The sequence below is a fragment of the Haliotis rubra genome, unplaced genomic scaffold, assembly GCF_003918875.1.
Source record: "Haliotis rubra isolate DU_JTF1 unplaced genomic scaffold, ASM391887v1 Scf288, whole genome shotgun sequence".
Lineage (NCBI taxonomy): Eukaryota > Metazoa > Mollusca > Gastropoda > Lepetellida > Haliotidae > Haliotis > Haliotis rubra.
Window position 1 is genome coordinate 847,599 of NW_025766955.1, and position 23,139 is coordinate 870,737.

The following is a 23,139-nucleotide window of genomic DNA, read 5'->3' on the forward strand; positions in this document are numbered from 1 at the left end:
TGACAGTCTCTACCGTCGAGGCCGATGAGCCATCTCTTATACAACGCCGTATAAAATTATCCTTGCAGTATGTAACAATACTATATTCTAATGCGGCAAATCCTGCATTTAACTGTGTTTTTAATCCTCCTTTAGAGGATCTATACAATAAAAAGTCTTCTCTTGTTCCGCCTCTGGGACTAAGAGTCAAACCTTGCCTTTCTGCTGCTGGCATTCAGCTAAAAAATATCTCTCCTTCTCGTTTGCTTTCTTCTCCTCCTTGGCAATTGGTTAGGCCACACGTTGACCTAACATTAACCACATTTAAAAAGTCAGAAACGAATGAATTACAGTATAAAATTAAAAAATAAATATAATACATACAAATTCTTATTTACAGATGGGTCCGATGATGGTAGCGCAGTAGCTTGTGCCATTGCCATTGGCTCCAAAACCATATCTTTTAGATTACCTGATAACAGCTCTATTTTCAAAGCGGAAGCTAACGCAATATTAACAGCCTTAAAATATATTAATAAACACTTTAAATATAAACAATACTCCGATTCTCTTTCTTCCCTTCAGGCTATCAAAAATCTTTCTCGCAAACATCCACTTTTAATCGAAATTATTGAATTATATAATGATCTTGCTACTGGCCAATACGACTTCGTCTTCTGTTGGATACCCGGCCAAGTTGGCATTTCCGGAAATGTCTTGGCATTTTGCTGCCAAGGCAACACTCAACAAATCTGTGACACCACTTCTTATTCCATACTCTGATCACAAAGCTAGCATTAGAACTGACATCCGTGATCTGATGCAAAAGAAGTGGGACACCCAGGTAGGTATCAATAAATGACATGCAATAAAAGCAACTATCGGTTACACCTACTTGGGTTGTCAGTCCCGATTTGAAGAGGTCATCATACAACGATGTCGTATTGGCCACACAAGATATACTCATGAGTTCCTATTGAAAGGTGAAGATCCTCCGTTTTGTATCCCTTGTGATGAAAGAATCACGGTCAAGCATGTCCTGCTTGACTGTTTTGAATATTCCATCACAAGGGATAACTATTTCAAATCACGAACTATGAAGGATCTTTTAAATAATATAAGTTTTCATTTAATTGTTGTATTTTTAAAAGAAATAGATTTGTTAACTGATTTGTAAATAGATAAATATTTTATGAGTGGAAGTTTTAATTAATACCTCAGATTGTTAGTGGCTGTACCCTCAAGGGGGGTTGAAGTATTGTAAAACAAGTGTAGAAGTGAGCAAAGCTCACATACCCCCGCTTCCCACTTTGGGACATGGAAATGACTGATATTGATATATGTAATGTGACAAGGATCAGCAGCTCACAAGACTTTCTCTTTGACTCTACTAAACTTTATATAAATGTTAGATAATAGTTTGGGCATGTACTGATTACGGTAATAATTTATGGAAACTAGATTTTTTTGTGTTTTCCGTGGAAACCTGACATGTAATTGAACTTGACTGTCTCATGTTGCACACAATGGACGTAGATGAAGATTGCTATTTTTTAGCACATGGCATATCTGTGGGTCATGATTAACTTGTGTATTAAGTTTGGTGAACCTAGCATGTATAGTTGCGATGATATGCCGTGGTCAGGTCACCATCAAATACATTTTGCATGTACCTAGCATGAACCTAGCATGTAAACTTTAAGAGATATGCTCTGGACAAAATAATCAAACACATTTGGCACTAAGTCATGTTTCCATGGAAACAGCAAAAAATACAATTCATATCTGGATGTAAACCCCAAAAGGCACATCTAGGGATCATGCTTGATATGTGTACCAAGTTTGATGAAGCTAGCATGTATAGTTTGGAAGATCTGCTCCGGACAAGATGACATCCTCATAGTCACAGCCTAAGTCGTGTTTCCATGGAAACAGCAAAAAAACTAAATTCTGAAAAAACTTTAAAATAGCAAAAGGCACATCAATGGGTAATGATTAACATGTGTGTGAAGTTTGGTGAACCTAGCATGTAAACTTTAAGAGATATGCTCTGGACAAAATAATCAAACACATTTGGCACTAAGTCGTGTTTCCATGGAAACAGCAAAAAATACAATTCATATCTGGATCTAAACCCCAAAAGGCACATCTAGGGATCATGCTTGATATGTGTACCAAGTTTGATGAAGCTAGCATGTATAGTTTGGAAGATCTGCTCCGGACAAGATGACATCCTCATAGTCACAGCCTAAATCATGTTTCCATGGAAACAGCAAAAAAACTAAATTCTGAAAAAACTTTAAAATAGCAAAAGGCACATAAATGGGTAATGATTACTATGTGTGTGAAGTTTGGTGAACCCAGCATGTAAACTTTAAGAGATATGCTCCGGACAAAGTTTCGGGACGGACGGACGGACGGACAGACGGACGGACGGACGGACGGACGGACAGAATGAACGCTATATACCCCCGTTACTTCGTAGCGGGGGTATAATTATTGTCCCCCTGAGAGGCTACGTAAGTCCAAAAATGTTCAAAGTCAATTTAAACTTACCAGGATTTTTAAACCTAGTATTCTTGTTATTTTAATTTTGGCTAACATTTCTTACAATCGCCAGCAGCTGAAAGGATGGTGTAAATCCAACTAGGGTCCATGCCGGTAGCAAAGGTACTGTAAGTCCCCATGGTTGTACCCATCTACCTTCAGTTGTTGGCGATGTATAGCCTGTTTTTATATTGTATTGTCCAAATAGTGCTATTAGTTTTAACTTTCCAAGCTAGTATTAATATAAATAATAATAATAGCATGCTTGTAATGCGCTGTTTTCCATGTACAACATGCTCAAAGCGCAAGACATAGAAGTACATACAAACAGACTATAGGAGAGAATAAAAGATTAGAGCGATACATGGAAACAATGCAATGAATTATAGTTTACACTCATAAGCTAATCTGAAAAAGTGCGTCTTTAGTAAAGATTTTAAATTAGAACGTTCTGTACAGTCACGTAGATATTGAGGTAGTTGATTCCAGGCTGTAGAGGCTGCATACGAAAAGGACCTTTCACCATACGTAGAAGTCCTCACAGTGGGGATAACGAGGAAACGTTTATCCTGTGAACGGAGAGAGCGACATGGTCGGTGCTGTGTGAGGGACTGGGCCAGATACGAAGGGGCAGATCCAGACAGACAGTGGAAAGTGAGGCACAGAAGCTTGAATTGAATCCTATAGTCAATGGGCAGCCAGTGTAAAGAATGTAGGAGTTTCAGAGCGTCATCAGATTTACGTGACTGGGTCACTATACGTGCAGCAGCGTTTTGCACACGCTGCAGTTTCCTTATCTGTGTCTTAGTGGCACCAGCGAGAAGAGAGTTACAGTAATCAATCCTGCTCATAACTAGAGACAGGACAAGAGTGGCGGCAGGTTCGGTGGTGAGATATGGTCGGATATGTCCAATAGTACGCAACTGAGCAAAGCAGCTCTGGACTAGATGGGAAACGTGATCATCCAGTGACACATCTGAGTCGATAATCACACCAAGGTCTTTGACCTTGTCAGCGATTTGGATGTTTGTATTATCAAACCTAAAACATGTAAGACCACACTGTGATCTCCTTTTCTGTGGCCCTATGACAATGCATTCCGTCTTGTCACTATTCAGTTTTAGTTTGTTGTAATGCATCCACGCCTTGATGTCTTCACAACAAGTGCTCAATTCACTCAAAGCCCTATTATTAGTATTAAGTTTAATTGTGATATTCTAGTTGTTTTACTGTCCTTTGACGACAGGTTTATACACATGTTCCATTTTAATGTCAAATATGTTCTCGTCACGATATGCCTGAAATATTGCCGATGTGACGTTAATTCTTAACTCACTCGCTCATCATGACATGTTTACTCTTCCTTCCATTGTATCCCGTAGCGGTATTCATTATAAGCTTATGCTTGTTTTCCAGTCCGGTTCCTTTCATTGGATATAAATATGTTTAAGTCATTCTGGCCGATGAACTCAGAGATGCTTGGAATGTTTCGGATAATACGCAAGAACGACGTGAGCTTTCCGCCATATCAGATAGTGTATATACAATTTCTCGTAGGCCTATTTTTGAGACGCCAGTGACACCGCATAATTTTCACACAGCTGGGACACACACAACAATGAATTGCTCATACCTGTTGCATTTGGTTACAACTGGTATTTGTCAATGAAACAAAGTGTGTAGATGAAATGAAGCTGACTTCTTTGAGTGGCCTTTTAGAAGCTGGGAATGGCTTCGGTGAGTTTGCGTTAAGTGAAACTCACCGGAGCCATTCACATCAGACGTCAAAAGCCCACCATCATTCGAGATCAAGGATGAAGGAAAACCAAGTTCTATTGATAGTCAACATCTTTATTGCAACGAGTGCGACGTTTGGGCGAAGGTACTAACACCGCCATGAAGCGTGATAAAAGTGCTTGATAACGATGTTAGTACCTACGCCGAAAGGTCGGCAATAAAGAAGTTGACTATCCATTGAACTTTGTTTTCCTTCATCTTTACAACTTCTAAAATGCCTCTCAAACAACGAGATCAAGGATATTACATTCTAACCTCTGATAATGCACTCCACCAAGCCCCAATCAACTGTAAAAACATCTACTCCTAGTTACACGCCTTCCACCTTGTGTCTACCTACTGGCTTTATCAGCATAATGCATAGCCAATTCTGTTAATTATCTTGTTCTCTTCCTTTTGTTGTTACACTCAGTATATATACTTTGCCTCCACTTCATGTTAACATTCCTGCTCGACAACGGTACAAGAATCTGTATCGAAACGTCGCACACTCGTAATAAATAAGTTGTTATCCATAAAGTTTGTCTGTATTGACGAAAAGGATGTTGAAATATGACGTTAGCGTTGAAGTGTTCGCTTGTTTGAAATGAACGCAATATTCAGATATGTATTGCATCATTTTCTCCTTTGCTGCATATAATGCAATGTATTTCATATGAATAGCTTCATGGATACCAGTACCTTTGTATGTTATAAATAAACTCACCACATTCGCTTCAGAAAGATCGTCAGTATTTATAATCAATAGGAATGGACAAACACCGTATTTCTAGTAGGATCTGTCGTGGAAAGGGAATTGCTCTCTCTGTTGCTATATAATAATAGTGAAGTCAAATGAGTCTAACATATGTTTAGATTTGGGATTACACTTTCTCAGTAAAGTACAGGATCTAGTACTTTTGTTGGGTTGAGTCCCATGGGGGACTTGAACCCACACTCTCAGAATCAGGCACCTGATTGCCAGCACACGTCAAATGAGTCGTCAAGCACGCATTTGTCACAAACGTTTTACGATTTTTATGCTACAATTAAAACCTTACAAACCTTCACAGGGGACAATAATGTTAGGAAACTGTTAAAATAAGATAACAAAAAAACACCACCAAAATAGCAAGATCATTAAGTCATTCAATTATTTTGATAAAAAGTGAATGTTTACATGACATGATTTTAAAATCCTGGAGCCATGGAGTGAGTATGAAAATATGATTAGATTTGTATATTTGGTCTGTCTATTGATTTAGATCCAATGACAGTGGCTTTAAAGAATGCGTTAGCATCTTGGGTTTAAGTGCCCTAACTATTTCTTAACTGATGGTATTCTTGTTGGTTTCTTAGATGGTTGGTTTTTGTTATCTTATGTATTATAAAAGTAAGACCTACCTCCAGCTTTACCATTTGCCGAGGAGGCGATGACAAAGGTTGGATGAGAACAGATTTGATCCTTATTCCAAATGGTGGAATAAGAGTTGATGTCTTATTGTAAATAGTTTCATAAGGGTGATCACGTCACGCACTCAAAGCTGGATGAAAACTTAATTCTGTGACATGTTGTAAGGATACATGCAGACGGTTTTGGGGTGGTTCACATGCCTCCACATACAAGCTATGAATAGGAGATGTTCTAAACGTTCGAAGTTGTGTTATTAGATTATATTTTCCCAACAACAGGTTGTGTATGTGACCGCGCTTCTGCCGTACGTTCTTCTCATCTCCATCTTCATAGTGACGCTGTTTCAACCAGGTGCTCTTGATGGAATAATTTTCTACGTCGTACCTGACTTCGCAAAACTACTCGACTTACAGGTAGGAAGATGATAATGGTGATGATGATGACACTTCTTGAATTGATTCAAACATTTACTCCTGTAGTTCACGTTTTCACTATATAACAAGTCCAATTTGTTTGATGTGAATCTTTAAAATATTAACAATTATGTCATGATATTAACTATGCATACCAATCAATACAATGCCGTGCAGAGTAATAACAATGGAGAAACAAAATTGAATGTAAACAGAACAAAATGAATAGCAGTACAGTTGTAGTGTCAATATGAAATAGATCCAAACACTACGGTTTCTTTCAGAAGTCGAAATCGCCATCACGAGTTGTTTGTGATGTCAAATCTTGATATAGTAATCACCGATTGATATAGTTATCACCGATTGATATAGTAATCACCACTTGAACAATTACATTATACTAATTCTTTCATTTGATTATTTTCATATTCACCGATTTAGTTAACATATTTCATGTCATGAGATCAATTGCAAAGTGAAATATATGTTCACCAGTTAGTGAGGTTTTGACACCACCCCTGTGCTTGTATATACATTGTTAATACTAGTGTTTGGAATTGGTTAAAATCTCGTAATTGATGATTGGTTCATTACAACCGATCAATCATCGACAATAATTGGTTTGCGTCATTTATCAAATGTTCCTGTTATCTTTGTTAATGCACACACAAAAGATAAAGAAAAAACATGTATTAATTTGGGTCTTTTGCAAATTGCACAAAATCTATTGGCAAATTTCACATATTTAAAGGATGATTAGTATGTTAAGAACACAGAATTCCTGGATTCTTTAAGATAAATTCAATCATCACTTGGAACGAGCTTGTAGAGCTTATGAAATGTAAATTTAATGACACAGACAAAACCAACCTTGTGTAAAATATTGTTGATGCAAACAAGTGTTCCAAAATCGGTTGTGTTCGATTATGAGAAAACACAATCGATTGCTTGGTCGTTTAGGCACTGCGACCAATCATCGATTATTTCAATTAATCGGACCACCACTAGTTAATACTAATCCATTTGGGGATGGAAACAGGCAGAATGTATTGAAAGACTTTGTAGATTTTGTCAAAATATTCTCGGTGTTAACAGTAGTACAAGTAATTTATTAGTGCACGGTGAACTCGGAAGATTCCTACTTGGCATACAGCGGGAATTACAGATGATAAAGTGTTGGTTTAAGGTTGTACAATCAGAGAATGGCATTATGAAGGAAATGTATTCGATTTTAGATGAACGATCTGGCTGGTATTCTTAAGTAAAATATATCTTAATGAGCAACGGTTTTTGTTATGCATGACTGTCTCCCTTGGAGGTAAATGTTCCAGTTTTCATGTCTTTATAAAACAACGACTACAAGATAAATGTATTACTTATTGGTACCAGGAAATGAGGAATTCTATTCTTACATGTTATTCAAACAATTTAAGGTGAAATTTGGCTTTGAAATGTATTTAGTTTTGTTTTTTAAAATATTTTTATTCACTTCAGTGGAGCATATACAAAAACGTATAAGTGTGGCACATTTGAGTGGATCTGCTGGTATAATTCACAATATAGTATGGCATAATAAATACAATAAGTAGTCCATAGTACACCCGTAAGGGCAGGCATAGAGGCTATAAATTCAATTCTTTGGGTCATTTCCTCTGGAGCTTTGCCATGTTGTTGTTTTTCCTGGCTATGCTTCTTTCGATGGATATAGGATTTCTTAGCCCATTTAGGAAATTGTCTAGAGTCGGTTTTCTGTCATTTATACTAGATAGGTTTATATATCTTTTTCCAGCAAGAATGATATTGTTTATATAAGGTTAGTATTGTTGATTCCCAACAAATGTATTTAGTTAATGTTTTAAATTGTAACCACTGGTCTGCATTATATAAATTAAGATTATCAGCACATACATTATTAATTGAAACTGGTTGACAGGGTAGTAATAAAATCCCAAGGGATGAAATGATGTGTACTAACTGTAATCTTAACGACATAGAAGACGAATTTCACTTTTTACTCAAGTGTCCATCCTATACTCACCAAAGATCTATTCATTTAATAAATATTACTGTAAAAATATTCAGTTTATAAATGTGTACAGTTATTATCCTCAGAAAATATTACTACTTAACGCGCTCTAGGTATATATGTGTATGAAGCATTCCGTGTAAGAAGCAACTGTTAACTTATTAATAATGTCATCCTCACCATCCAACATAATTATTATCTATATCGTATTGTATGTATGAAGGAAAGAAGAACAATATTTTATTAAAGTGTCATTCTTCATAAAAGTGTAAGGCCAACATTGATCTATCAGACACTAAATACATATAGGACATGGCGTACATAAAAGTGATATATTAAACGGTTAAAGCATCTAAAATATAACAAAAGGTAAAATATACATAAACTACAGTGCGACCCAGTGAGATAATATTAAGTCGCTCATCTGTGGACATTCCTATAGGGAAACATGGTAAAAACCGGTGCGGCTATGGATACTATATGGCGTTCGTTGGTTAATACGTAAATAGCTTTATCAACTGAGGATAAGGCATTGAACGACCTATCATATATGTCGAGTTAATTAAAGAGCTCATATCTGATTTCTTTATAAAAACTACATTCAACAAGAAAATGATCCTCGTCCTCGACAGTTACTGATACAAAGTCTGCATTTGCGATTTTCTAATGGAGTTTTGGGAGTTAGCTGTGGAGTTTCACAGCTAGTTTATCTCCCTTCTCCCCCAAGGAAAATGTAGTTGGTCATGAATGGGTGATATTTTGTTTAGGTATGGATAGAAGCGTGTCTGCAGGTGTTCTACTCGCTTGGACCTGGCTACGGGTCAGTTGGAACAGCAGCAAGCTACAAAACGTTCCGTCGACCATGTCTCAGGTGAATATTGGAGTGTGTGAGAGAGTAAATGAATTCTATTTCCTACCACTACAAACATTTGTCAGTTACATCATCAGTGAATTAAGAGTTTTAGTCAGTATTTCAGCCACATCGTGGATTTACACCATCCCCTAAGCTGTTGGCATTTTGTACTTAGTAATGGCTGAAAATACCAAATATCCTACGATGAGGCAGACCTCAATTTATTTTAAATGTTTGGAACTTACGTACTCTCTGAGGGGACAATAAGTTTACACTACTTTCAATCCCATTTGTGGATAACAGCCACTAAATTCTCAGTTGCTAATTTGATCACTCAGGTAGCAATGCTAGTAATATTGCTTATTAGCGAAATCTGATGATTTCGGAAGATAGTCATAAAGCGCGCTTGAAGATCAGTTTGCTGAAGACTGACTGACTCACTGAGTTTTATTTAACGCTGCTTCTAGCAATATTCCAGCAATATCACCGCGGGGGACACCAGAAATGGGCTTCACTCAATGTACACATGTGGGGATTCGAACACGGGTCTTCGGCGTGACGAGCCAACGCTTTAACCACTAGACTACCCCACCGCCCCAGTTTGCTGAAGAGCGCACAGTAAACACAAAGTACTTATCAGAACTGCGACAGCCCGAAGACTGGTATGAAGTGAGGTAGGGCTGTCTACAGAGAAATGACGATCCACCAGTAGCTTTAATCCCTGATGGAGAAAGTATCTGGTAGCAACTGTACTGACGAAAATAGAAATTGTCAGTTAGTATAAGATAGGTCTCCTTGAGACAGAATGTTAACTACCTCTTATCTTCTACTAACATAATAACACCCCAAAATAGATCATTTTAAGAAATGTGTGTAAAATACACTACACAGGGCTTATCATGACCAGCCTATTGGTAAAACCGAGCCCATTCTACCACTATTCTAGGTGAAGTAAGGGTCAAAGTGGTGCACTCGGTAAAGGAATGCTAGTCCTGGAATCAGTACCCTCAAACACCCGTCTTCCACAGACAAAGGGGCGTAACCCAAGTCACACAGTTTGCCCAATAATATATTTTATTTATATTTTGATTCATTATTTATATTTACAGAGATTGCTTGATATTGTCCATAATATCAGAGGGAACCAGCATCTTTTCTGGCCTGGTAACATTTGCTGTTCTCGGGTCGATGGCACAGAAAATTGGTGTTCCTATTGCAAAGGTAGTTTCAACAGGTAGGGGCTTCGTAGTCATGTTATAAGGTCAGTTAGTCACTGCAATGATAGCATTGGGACACATTCTTAGTCCATGCAGACCAGACAAATTATGAACCCAAAACAAAAACAACCCTTGTCCTTTATCGTATTAAACAGTACAAAACGACAAAAACTTCCCGAGCAGAAGTTGCATGGCACGTGGTGTATTAGATACTTGTTGATGCCATCGTTGCCGCTACATATGTCAGACGTATTGCCAAATAGCAAGTTTTAGGGTAGTTTTAGTATGAAAAGGTACTGTTCAAAATATAATTTTTCCAATTCGCCCTAATACCAGCGTGACTGGTATTCAACAAACTAGAATGCCAATAAGCCACGTATATGTTCAAATTGCATTACAAAATTTCAGCTAAAAGGAGATGATCAGTTTCACAATTGTTGAATGTTTGAGAGCAGGGTAGTCTTTCCTTTAAACGATTTTCTTTTGGAAAGTCTCAGTCTATGCCATGCATTAGGAGTGAATACGCCGATTTTTCCGCTGGTGAAAATGTATAGTCAAAGGAGCCAAGCTGCCATTACTCTGACGCTGGGGTACATAACCTTAAAAGGATAAGGCGTTAGTTAAGAAACTGATTCTATCCACTTGCAAGTTGTTTGCTAGCAAATACCCTCAGCAAACACACCTGTTCGACATTGTGAGACATGTAATTATGTGCATGAATATGATAGATGTTATTCTTGTAGGTCCAGGTTTAGGATTTGTAACGTATCCAGAAGCTCTGGCCCAACTTCCTCTTCCTCAGCTGTGGTCGTTCTTGTTCTTTCTGATGTTGCTGATGGTTGGTTTGGATTCGCAGGTACGTATTCAAGTATTCAACGTAATCACAGGGCCGAGATTGCATTTTAAAACTGTTTACTTCACTGACCGTTGCCACATATTTTCGATTCACGTTTATGAAGTAACTTTGTAGTAAACGCAGAGTGTAACCATATCTTCTGAGTGCAAATCATGTAATTAGTTCAGTTCGTACTGTAGAATACCGGATTGATCAAATATGAAGAACACAACCTCTTTCTAAGAGAAACATAAATATGCTTACTAAAATGTAAAGTACACTGCATTCAGCAGTCTCTCCATTACGATAATTCCGACATTTTACTTGCTCCAGTTCCTGGGGATGGAAGTAGTCATAACTGCTCTGGTAGATGAGTATCCACGGCAGCTAGGAAAGAGGAGGCTGCTTGTAACAGGAGGATGTTGCCTGATACTCTTTCTTTTTGGAATCGTCTTCTGCACGCAGGTGATCTTTATACAACACTCATTTTTACAAATCGGACCAGGGATGTGGGGGATACATAACATGAAATGAAACTGTCAGTAGTAGTGTTATTAATCACAACCAAATGTCAATGTCCACGTATTAGGAATACCACCACCGTGGCTGGCACACTTTACTTTACACGTTCAAGGAGTTTACAAAAGTGCAAGTGTTAGTGTATTGTAGTGGAACGGTAACCATTGGATACCACTCCCAGCAGCAGCAAACAAAACAAAATAATAAAAAATAGTCATTAGTAATAGAAGTAACAGTAGTAACAGAACAGAAGACTTAGGTGTTAGATACAACAGTGGTACCAATTGTAGCGTAATGTTGCTGTTGGCATCGTGGCAGTGGTATCAGTGTTTGCGATGGTAGTCCATCTTCTCTGTATTGCAGGGAGGCCCGTACATGTTCCAGCTGGTAGACTGGTATGTAGCTTCGCTGGGACCTATGGTGTTTTGCACACTGGAGTGTGTTGCCGTCATGTGGATATATGGTTGGTATATACAGCTTCAGCCTATAAAGTCTCTATTTCAAAGTGCAAACTCGTTACTTACAACATCTCTGAGAAATCAATGTAAAGGTACATATCATGTTGGAGCTGGGAAGATGTATAGCCTATGTAAACATAATGTGTCAAGGTGAATATATGTTTGTTTCAGGGGCAAAACGATTCAGCAGTGACGTGGAGATGATGACTGGAAAACATCTTTCACCGGCAGTTAAGGTTCTCTTGGCGTTTGTTACTCCGGCAATCTTGTTGGTAAGAAAATTATTTTAGAGAAGTCTTGATTTTCTTTTGTATTGGTGAATGGCACCATACTAAAGCCCACAGCTCTTTCCAAAACATGAGTGAATGAATGTCGTTTAACGCCACACTGAGCAATATTCCAGCTATATCACGGTAGGAACACCATAAATGGAATTTACACATTTACCAATTTGGGGTATTCTTCTCGAGAAAGCTATGATACAGGTGTACGGAAATAAAGGATGATTTTGAACAAGCTCATAAAGCAGACAACCAAATTTAAAGGATTCATATCAAAACATTACATCTAATTTAGTTTTTTAAAAGTGAACACCATGGAACAATTATGTTGTTTTTTCCGCTGAAACTCTCCATAGACTGTATAATGCAAGATATTGGGGAAAGTTACATGGAATAAACACAGAAAATAAATGCCAACAAAGGTTGTTCGAAAACGGAAAAATCCTTGTGTGTACAGCATTGCAAAGGCACTGATCGTAGCCACCCGATCTCGTTTGTCAACTGTTACCGGAAGCTTGGGCTGCTAAAGTGAATTATTTCTCGGATGGTCATGGGTCTTAAAAACAAGTACAGTGTCTGGGGGCGCTACTTGGTTAGCGTCATTCACAGCAGTGTACATCTAAATACTATTCCTAAAGTCGTTGCTGTTTGTCTTACCTTGCATTATATGTTAGAGTTGTGGTCTTTGTATATTCCACTTTCATATGCAAATGGACATAGCCATCTATGGAGAGATACACGCACGAACAATAAGGGGAAGTTATTGAATATTTTATTTCTGATAATATTTTACGTTGTTTAATGATGATTTACATATATCGACCTGCTGGAACACATTCTGACCTCGGTCTGTCACGTGCAGACTTAAACCTGTACAAGGAATTTAATGGACGCTCCCATTCGTCACCACTCGCCCTTTACGTGACGTAAAACAAGACTTGTCCCCCTATCGATGAATGTTATGTGCAAAAATACGACAAACCAATCATAACACGTGGAAGGATTGAGGTATTGTGATATAACTACTCCCTAAATTGTCCAAAAACTCTTGAAAAATATATATCGTTATTTTGACATAAAACATAGCTAAAAGAATTGCCTAATTCGATTATGGGTAGGACGTTGAACGGTGACACATTCAAATCCCCTCAGTTGCATTTGTTGACCTGAAGGCTCAAGTGAGTGTTTTCCCCAGAAGATCTTGCAGGCTGGCTTTCGAGATTTTACGTTCCCTTTGCGACATTTATGGGTACCAGCTACCAGGTTCTACTGATTACCCGTGATTAAATGCAAATACTCAAGGTGGTATGAATAAATTATGTGACATTAAAGCAACTATCGGTTACACCTTCTGGGGTTATCAGTCCAAATTTGAAGAGGTTACCATGCGTTGCACTTGATGCAGTACTGGCAGCAGCATTTATACACATTTATAAAATGGTGAATATCATTCGTTTTGCTTCCCTTCGGATGAAAGAATCACGGTCAAGCATGCTTTGCTTTATTGTATCTATAGGCCCATGTTGAGGGATAACTATTTCACTGTTTGATCATTAAAGTATCCTTGTATTTAACTAACATTTTATTGAAATGTATTTTATTGATATGTTTATGTTTTGCAATGATTAGATTAATTATATATTTGGTCTAATAATAAACAGCTATGTTTGTTAGTGGCTGTACCTTCAAACGCGGTTCAAATTGTGAAATATATTTTGGCTTAGGGAATATAGGACCACATCATTCGCAGTGTGTTGATCTTTGCCAAGTTGCAAACGAAGAATATTTTCCTTCAGCTAAATTTGTTAATAATCACCAGCTGCTAGAGGGATGATGTAAATCCATGCAAAGCATAATGGTAAGCGTCCCCCTGGACCCCAAAAAGGTGATTGACTTTTGGGTATCTGTGGTCTTTTTTTCTATTTTAATGTTCAGTGTGAAGGTATAACTTTATGCCCACGTGCTGGTTTTAAACCATATCTGTGATAGTCATTTACCCTGATGACAAGTGCTCACAAAAAGGTTTATATAAGATTATAAATTACGTCACACAATACCATTGCACCCAGACTGAATTTGGTATCTATGTTTCAGATAGTTTTCACCCTTACAACTATCAGCTACCAGGCACCGACCTATGGCAAGTACGTGTTTCCCAGCTATGCCAATATAATCGGTTGGTGTTTCGCCGTGATGCCTCTTCTCCCTCTACCGGTCGTCATGATCATTACTGTCAGAAAACATAGGGCGACGGGTTCTCTGAAGAAGGTACAATGTGGTTTTACTTTAATAGCACCAATGGATAAGTGAATTACATGGCGTGTTGCCGATGTCAAATGTTGATCCCACAGTTGAATGTTTTGAATAGACTCCGCATTTGCTTGGACTGACTTGCCTTTTGCTCAGATGACCTAACATCTGAGTCAGCTGAAACCCCATTTTGTACCTTGGGACTACCGCAGTAAGCAATGCGTCGAGCTTTATTTACACAGTCACACTATTTATCACTTTACATTCGAGATGATGGGCACTATCCTTATCCCGAAATATGCCTATCTGTTTTGTATAAGTGTTAGAGCGGGATTACGTCTGAACCACAAAGCCACTGGGTGGGAGGCGATAGACTTACAATGTATGCAATAAAGAAACGAGCCTGAAACATGATAGAATAACAATGTAAGCCTACAATCAATAATTGGCACATGCTATAGATATACTTTAGACGTTAGTTACATATAATGGATATGCAATGTGATATATATAGATTTACTTAACATTATTGCATAAAAACCTAATTAACTTAACCACACACGTACATGTATATATGTTGCTCTTCAACCCCCGTGTGGACCCGGGGGTATATTTGTTCCACCAACTTGTTTGCCGAAGGTTGCGCCCCTGTGTCGGTGGAGGACGGGATTCTGGTGGTTGAGGGCATTGGGAGCCTGAAACCGTGTTTCTTTGAACTGGCCCGGTTCTATCAATCGGCTGGTCACGCCAAGCCCTGTGCATGGTGATTATATTTGCCCAATAAATTATGATTGGGTCTTGGAAATTTTGATTTGCAATGTTTAATTTATTGATAACTTTAAATTGCCTAGAGTCCTATGCCAGAAGGCGGTGGCTCATGGGCCAATCTGGTGATGTTGACCTCTGAATAATGTATGTCTCCTATTTCTTGTCAAGGGCCGAACCAGTCTGGCATTAAGTTGGTAGATAAATGCAGCTATTCATGTCATATTCTTTGGAGTATACCACCCCTGTATCCCTGGTGTCAACGTCTTGGAAATCCGATGCATATTGACGCCGTCCTTGTTGACACTCCATGGTGGGTGGGGAGCAGGGGTGGTGAATCTTTTTCCTTTCATCATGACTCACCAACAAGCTGGTTCCATTCGAAATGAAAAAAAGCGACGCCTGGACGATCTAGGTCGTCCATCTGATACTAACTCTGCTTACGTTGATTCCTGGCCTAGATTCCTAGTGATCGAGGCTTCAGACTATCTACCAATTACATTAAATCCATTTGCTGTGTCGAAGGCTATCTATGGGATTTGTGGGGAAGTGAAAAATGTCACCTGTCTCCGTAGTGGTTGACTTCTGGTGGAGTGCGCACGGAGACAGCAGTCTCTAAATCTTATGTCTGTCAAACATTTGTCAATATAGAGGTTGCTGTGACAAGACACACTGTCTCTACGATATGAGCGAAGAGGAAATTGCTACAGAGATTGAAGATCAGCCTGTTACAACTTTGAAGCGTTTCACCATTAAAAAGGATGGGATCATAACTAAAACCAATACGTCTCTCCTAACATATGCTAGATCATCTCTACCTCAATCAATAAAAGCAGGTTATGTTAACATCGGAGTGGATGTGTATGTCCCCAATCCACTTCGGTGTTACAAATGTCAACATTTTGGTCATGGTTCGAACTCATGCCGAAATTCTGCAGTGTGTCATCGCTGTTGAGATCACCATGACGGCACAGACTGTGAGAATGATCTCAAATGTATTAACTGCAACGGGGCACATCCTGCTTCATCTAGGTCATGCCCTGTATATCAAAGGGAATCAAATATAATTAAAATAAATGTGAAAAAAAACATTCCTATCTTGAAGCCAAAAACCTTTACTCAAATCAATCTTCAACCCCGTCAAATATCACATATTCTGCTGCAGTCACCCGCTCTGTAGCAATATCCTCAGCTGCATGCCAGACTGACTTGACATGGGTCAAGTCAGATAAACCTGTCTTTTCATCCAAAAAGACACTTCCCCATCCTAAAAACCTTCTGCCCTAATCACTCTATCGACATCTGGGTCTCAGGCAGAAATTCAGCTCGACATCGCAATCGACGGTTTTACAACGAGCCACTTCACAGCCAGTCGCCGAGCAATCCAAAAAGAAGAAAGATAGAAAATTAAGTGGAAACTTGCCATCTACTGACTCTTGATCTTCAGAGGTTCCTTTCCAAAATTCATTTGGACCTATGGATATGGAGGTCATTCTGTCCCCACTGGACAGGCGGAGGAATAGTTCCTCCTCCCATTCACGAGAACGATCGCCAATTGAGGCACCATGCCTCAATTGGCCAATATAATTCAGTGGAACTGCAGAGGACTTAAAAATAACTTTAACGAAATACAGTTACTAATTCAAGATGTTCAACCGTCAGCATTATGTCTGAAAGAGACGTATCTAAAAATACAAATAATTTTGATTTACGACAGTACAGTGATTACCACTCCTTTTATCTCCTCCAGGAAATAGAGCAACAGGAGGTGCTTCAATTTTGGTGCGGCAGGGTGTCATACATAGCCCTGTCCCACGTAATACAAATCTTCAGACTGTTGCTGTTCGTTTAACTCAGGACGTTGCATTGACCCTGTGCAGCTTGTATATTCCTCCTTCGTCTAATATTCGACAATCGGATCTTCAAAATCTCTATGATCAGCTTCCAAAGCCATGTGTTATCATAGGCGACCTGAATGGACACAATCCCTTTTTGGGAAGTGTCCATACTAATAATAAAGGGAAAATCCTTGAGGAATTCATTTCCGATCATAATTTATGCATTTTCACATATGTCATATTTGGGATTGCACTTTCTTAGTGAAGTACAAATTCTAGTACTTTTGTAGTTGAGCCCCATCCGGGATTCGAACTAACACCCTCAGAGTCAGGCACCTAATCGCCAGCACACAAAGTCAGCCGCCTAACCCGCTCCGCCAACGCGACTGCAGACTTTGTGTACCCCTCTGATAAGTGCTAATTGGCACGGGTCACAATATGGCTGAAATATTGCCGATGTGACTATAAATTTTAACTCACTTAATTGGCACGGCTCCCAAGGCAGAAAGCCATGATTACATTATGCCATTTAGAAAGTGGTCAGATGTAACATATGTCATATTTGGGATTACACTTTCTTAGTGAAGTACACATTCTAGCACTTTTTTGAGTTGAGCCCCATCCGGGATTCGAACTCACACCTTCAGAATCACTTATTTACATCCACCTATGGGAACATATTCTTCCCTGGATCCATCACTTGCCGACTCCAACTTATATAATGAATTTGAATGGATGGTCCATGATGACCTACAGTCCGTTTGAGTCAGAAACGGACCGATGAATTGCAAATTTTATCATTGTACAAAATTGCCACATAAATATAAATAGTACACATGTTTATCATTTACTAATACCCAACAGCTTTCTTATATTTGGAAATTTTCCGGACTCCACCAAAAAAGTTCTTTAAGAAACTATCATTAAAATTTTGACACGGTTCACTATTTGTTACGAGGGAGGAGTGAAGAGAAAGGGACAGCTAGGTGTGCGAGAAAGGATGGAGACGGCACAGCACAGGATAATGAATCAATAACTTGGTGGGCACTTGTGCACGTGCTTCTCTAACACCTGGCTGTCCCTTTCTCTGCACTCCTCCCTCGTAACAAATAGTGAACCGTGTCAAAATTTTAATGATAGTTTCTTAAAGAACTTTTTTTGGTGGAGTCCGGAAAATTTCCAAATATAAGAAAGCTGTTGGGTATTAGTAAATGATAAACATGTGTACTATTTATATTCATGTGGCAATTTTGTACAATGATGAAATTTGCAATTCATCGGTCCGTTTCTGACTCAAACGGGCTGTTTGTGGGAGTGATCATTTCCCACCCATTCACTCAAACATCAACCCTGGTGATGATCCACCTTTATCAAGAAGGAACTTCGCCAGGGCTGATTGATCATTAAAACATGCTGTTTTTGCGAACAGTGAAGATCCTATACAGATATACTCAATGACATTGCTGACCAAAGCATACCCAAGTCCTCTGCAGTTCCACAAATTCGTAAACCATGGTTTAATAATGAATGTAAACAGGCCAGAAAGAGCAGGAAGAAAGCGGAAAAATATTTTCGCAAACATCCTACAGTACATAATTTAGACAACGTTAAAATTTCAAATGCCAAGGCTCGACGCGCATTTAAACAAAATAAGTGTCAGTCTTGGAGGAACTATGTTTCCAAAATACATTCACGTACACCTATGTCAAAGGTGTGGAACATGGTCCAAAGAATAAAGGGCAAAGGTTCTAAACCTACTGTACACCATCTAAAGGATGGTGATAATAGTGTTTAAAACTCCCAAAATTCCAAGCCAGACATCCCGACTAGTAATTTTAAAATATTACCAGTCCGGATACAAACTTGCCTGTCAGGTTTTTAACAATAACAAACTGTGACTGCCATTTCCAACTCGCGCAAGCTCCATTCACTGTTTGTAGGCATCGCAATTAACTACATAGCACTAACAGGCAATGCACCGAGTTTAGGTAAACTGAAAGTACATTTGTTATGATTGGTTATCGTAACATAAACTGTACAATCGTATGTAGTTTAGATTTTTTTCATAATACCTTAAACACCTCGAGCTCAAACTGACGACACGAGAACCCGTCTGATATTATGAAATATTTACTCTTATGTGTAAAAATATCTACCAGACCACCGGACAGGCTACTTTTTAAATTTGACCGTCCGAGATGAAAATAGACCGTTCCGGACGGTCGGGCAGGCGGGAATTTTAAACGCTGAATTATTAACTAATAAAGCTGAAATAGCAAATACAATTGGCGAAACTCTTGCCAAGAATTCTTCATCATCAAATTATGTCCCTGAGTTTCAAAAGCATCAGAAACAGCAGGAAAAGAAGAAAAATCAATTTTAACTCAGACAGTGGTGAAGATTATAATGAATTATTTGAACTTCATGAGCTACATACCGCCCTTGAGCAAGCTCATGATATAGCCACAGGGGCTGATGATATCCACTATCAGCTCCTGAAGCATTTGCCCGAATCATGTTTGGAAACTCTGCTAAATATATTTGATATGATATGGACTACAGGGAATTTCTCAACTTCATGGCGTAATGCCATTGTAGTCCCCATTCCAAAACCTGGCCGGGATCATACTGATCCGTCTAACTACATACCAATCTCTTTAACGAGCTGTGCCTGTAAAACCATGGAATGAATGGTAAATAATAGATTAACATGGTATCTTGAAACAAATAACCTTATTACAAATATTCAATGTGGTTTCAGGAAAAATCGAAGTAATTTCAAGTCCGAGCGGGTTCTACCCTGTCTGATCATTACAATCAGGATCAGGGTGTCCCACAAGGCAGTATTTTGTCTGTCACTTTATGTAGCGTCAAGATCAACAGTTTATCCAAGGTTTTAAACGATTCAATCGATTGATCACTGTTTGTGGATGATTTTAATATTTGTTGTCGCGGAAAGAATATGCATACTATTGAATGGCAACTACAGTTGTGTTTAAACAAAATAAATAAATGGTGTCTTGAAGCGGCTTTAAATTTTCTAAATCAAAAACTAATTGCATACATTTCTGTAGAACATATAAGTCCCCATAAGTACCCAGAACTATCTTTAAATGGCACTCCCATCAAAGTTGTAAAGGAGGCCAAGTTCTTGGGCCTAATTTTCGACTCCCATTTAACTTTTCTTCCGCATATCAAATATTTAAAAAATAAATGCCTGAAGGCGCCTGACTTGTTAAAAGTCGTTTCCAGTTCTAAGTGGGGAGGGGATCAAGCTACCCTCCTACATCAATATCGATCACTGGTCCGTTCGAACTTGTTTGCGGCTCCATCGTATATGGTGGTGCCTGCAAAAGTAATCTTAAAATTCTTGATTCTGTCCACCATCAAGGTCTAAGACTATGTCTTGGATCCTTTAGAACTTCTCTTGTTGACAGTCTCTGTGTTGAGGCCGATGAGCCATCTCATACACAACGGCGTATAAAATTATCCTTGCAGTATGTAACAAAACTTTATTCTAACGAGTATAACCCTGCGTGTAGCTGTGTTTTCAACCCTCTTTATGAGGATCTGTACAACAAAAAGTCCTCTCTTGTTCCGCCTCTGGGACTAAGAGTCAAACCTTTCCTTTCTGCTGGCATTGAGCTATGAAATATATCTCCTTCCCGTCTTCTTTCTTCTCCTCCTTGGCAATTGGTGAGGCCAGAGGTTGATCTAACACTAGCAACATTTAAAAAATCTGAAACTAATGAATAACTATACAGACAAGAATTTAATCAATTAAAAAGTAAATATAATACATACAAATCCTTATTTACAGATGTGTCCAAGGATGGTGGCGCAGTTGCTTGTGCCACTGTCATTGGCTCCAGAACAGTCTCTTCTAGATTACCAAATAACAGCTCTATTTTCACAGCAGAAGCTAACCCCATATTTACAGCGCTTAAATATATTAAAAAACACCCTAAATATATACAATATATAATATTTTCAGACTCCCTTTCGTGGCTTCAGGCTATTAAAATTCTTTCTTGCAAACATCCACTTTTTTTAGAAATAATAGAATCATATAATGAGCTTGCTACTGGCCAATATGACATCGTCCTCTGTTGGTTACCCAACCATGTTGGAATCTCTGGTAACACTATGGGCGATTTTGCTGCTAAGGCAGCACTCAACACATCTGTGACACCACTTCTCATTTCATACTGCGATTGCAAAGCTTCCATTAGATGGTACATCCGTTGTCTGATGCAGGAGAAGTGGGGCACTCAAGTAGGTATTAATAAAGTACATGAAATAAAGCCTTATATTGGTTATACCTACTTGGGTTGTCAGTCCAGATTTGAAGAGGTCATCATGCGACGATGATGCATTGGCCACATAAGATATACTCATGAATACTTGTTAAAAGGTGAGGATCCTCCGTTTTGTATACCTTGTGATGAAAGAATCACCATGAAGCATGTCCTGCTTGACTGTATTGATATTTCCATCACAAAGGCTAAGTATTTCAATTTAAAAACGGTTAAGGATCTTTTAGTACTGTTAATTTCCATTTAATTATTGAATTTGAATAGAAATAGAATTAATATTATTATATAAATTTTGATGAATAGTTTGTAAATACATAAATATTTTATTATTGGTATTTTAGATTAGTAACTGAGATTGTTCGTGGCTGTACCCTCAAAGGGGGTTGAAGTATTGTAAAATTATTGTCCTCCTGAGAGAGTACGTGAGTCCCAAAACTTTCAAAGTTACATTTAAACTGATTAGATTTTTGAAACGTAGTATTTTTGTTATTTTAAAGTTGGCTACATATTTCCTTCAATCGCCAACGGCTGAAGGGATGGTGTAAATCCAACTAGGGTCCATGCAGGTAGCAAAGGTACTGTCAGTCCCCATGGTCCCTAGTATGGTGATCTACCTTCAGTTGTTGGCGATGTATAGCCTGTTCTTTTTATATTGTATCGTCCTCTATAGTTATAGTATTTAAAATTTAATAACTAGTTTTAAATATATATCTGTGATAGTCTAGTTGGTTTTACTGTCCTTTGTCGAGAGATTAAGATTACCTTGCAAAAAAATTTTCATCGCTATATGGCTGTTATATTGCCGATGCGATGTAAACTTCACTCACTCACTTTGTTAGGGATAATAGTGATAGTAGCAATAATGCTTTAATATAATAAGAATATGGAAAGTAAGATTATTGCATAATATTATACCTAGATGAAATATAAGTATAATTATTATGTAATATAATAATGCATATAATTATATAATATAGCACTCACACAACTCACTGTACTGTGAGTCAGAACGTAACCTTAAACATTAAACTCACTGTACTGTGAATTGGAACCTTAACCTAAAACAGTATTATAACTCACTCTAATGCGAGTTGTAATCTACAATAATAGCAATAACATAACTCTATTAAATACACACACAAAAGCACACACACACACACACACACACACACACACACACACACACACACACACACACACACACACACACACACACACACACACACACACACACACACACACACACACACACACACTACAGATTACTAACCTCAGATATAACCTGTATATGAAACACAGTCCAGATCACCATGATCTCGATCCTAAAGAATATCAACACCACAACATGCGCGATGACAACCACATAGAATACTGACCAGGAGACTAGATGAAATTAACCTTTTAAATACCTGATGCCAGGTGTGGTTAAACGCAGAACAATTGAACCTAAACACACGCCTAAGCAAGGAACACGTTTTCGGATGGACTGGAGTGAGAAAACCATGCAAATAAGTAGGGAAATACTTCCGCCCATTCCGTTTCCTTCTAGTCAAATCATATCACCTGAATATATATATATATTCCTCATCTGATAAGGATGGGTTTTAACATGTTTCTTTAATTGTATCTGAACATACTGAAAGACATATCCA

The 23,139-nt window shown here is 38.3% G+C and overlaps 1 protein-coding gene across 1 annotated transcript in view; it reads left to right on the top strand.

Annotated features, from left to right (window-relative positions):
- The window catches only part of LOC124281702 (sodium- and chloride-dependent betaine transporter-like), a 37,148-nt gene that overhangs the window by 12,730 nt on the left and 1,279 nt on the right, over positions 1-23,139 (top strand). The window contains exons 6-13 of the mRNA XM_046717653.1: positions 5,995-6,129; positions 8,923-9,026; positions 10,118-10,242; positions 10,969-11,081; positions 11,394-11,525; positions 11,943-12,042; positions 12,209-12,309; positions 14,413-14,586. Coding sequence (XP_046573609.1) covers positions 5,995-6,129; positions 8,923-9,026; positions 10,118-10,242; positions 10,969-11,081; positions 11,394-11,525; positions 11,943-12,042; positions 12,209-12,309; positions 14,413-14,586 — 984 coding nt within the window. The remainder of the gene's footprint in view (positions 1-5,994; positions 6,130-8,922; positions 9,027-10,117; positions 10,243-10,968; positions 11,082-11,393; positions 11,526-11,942; positions 12,043-12,208; positions 12,310-14,412; positions 14,587-23,139) is intronic.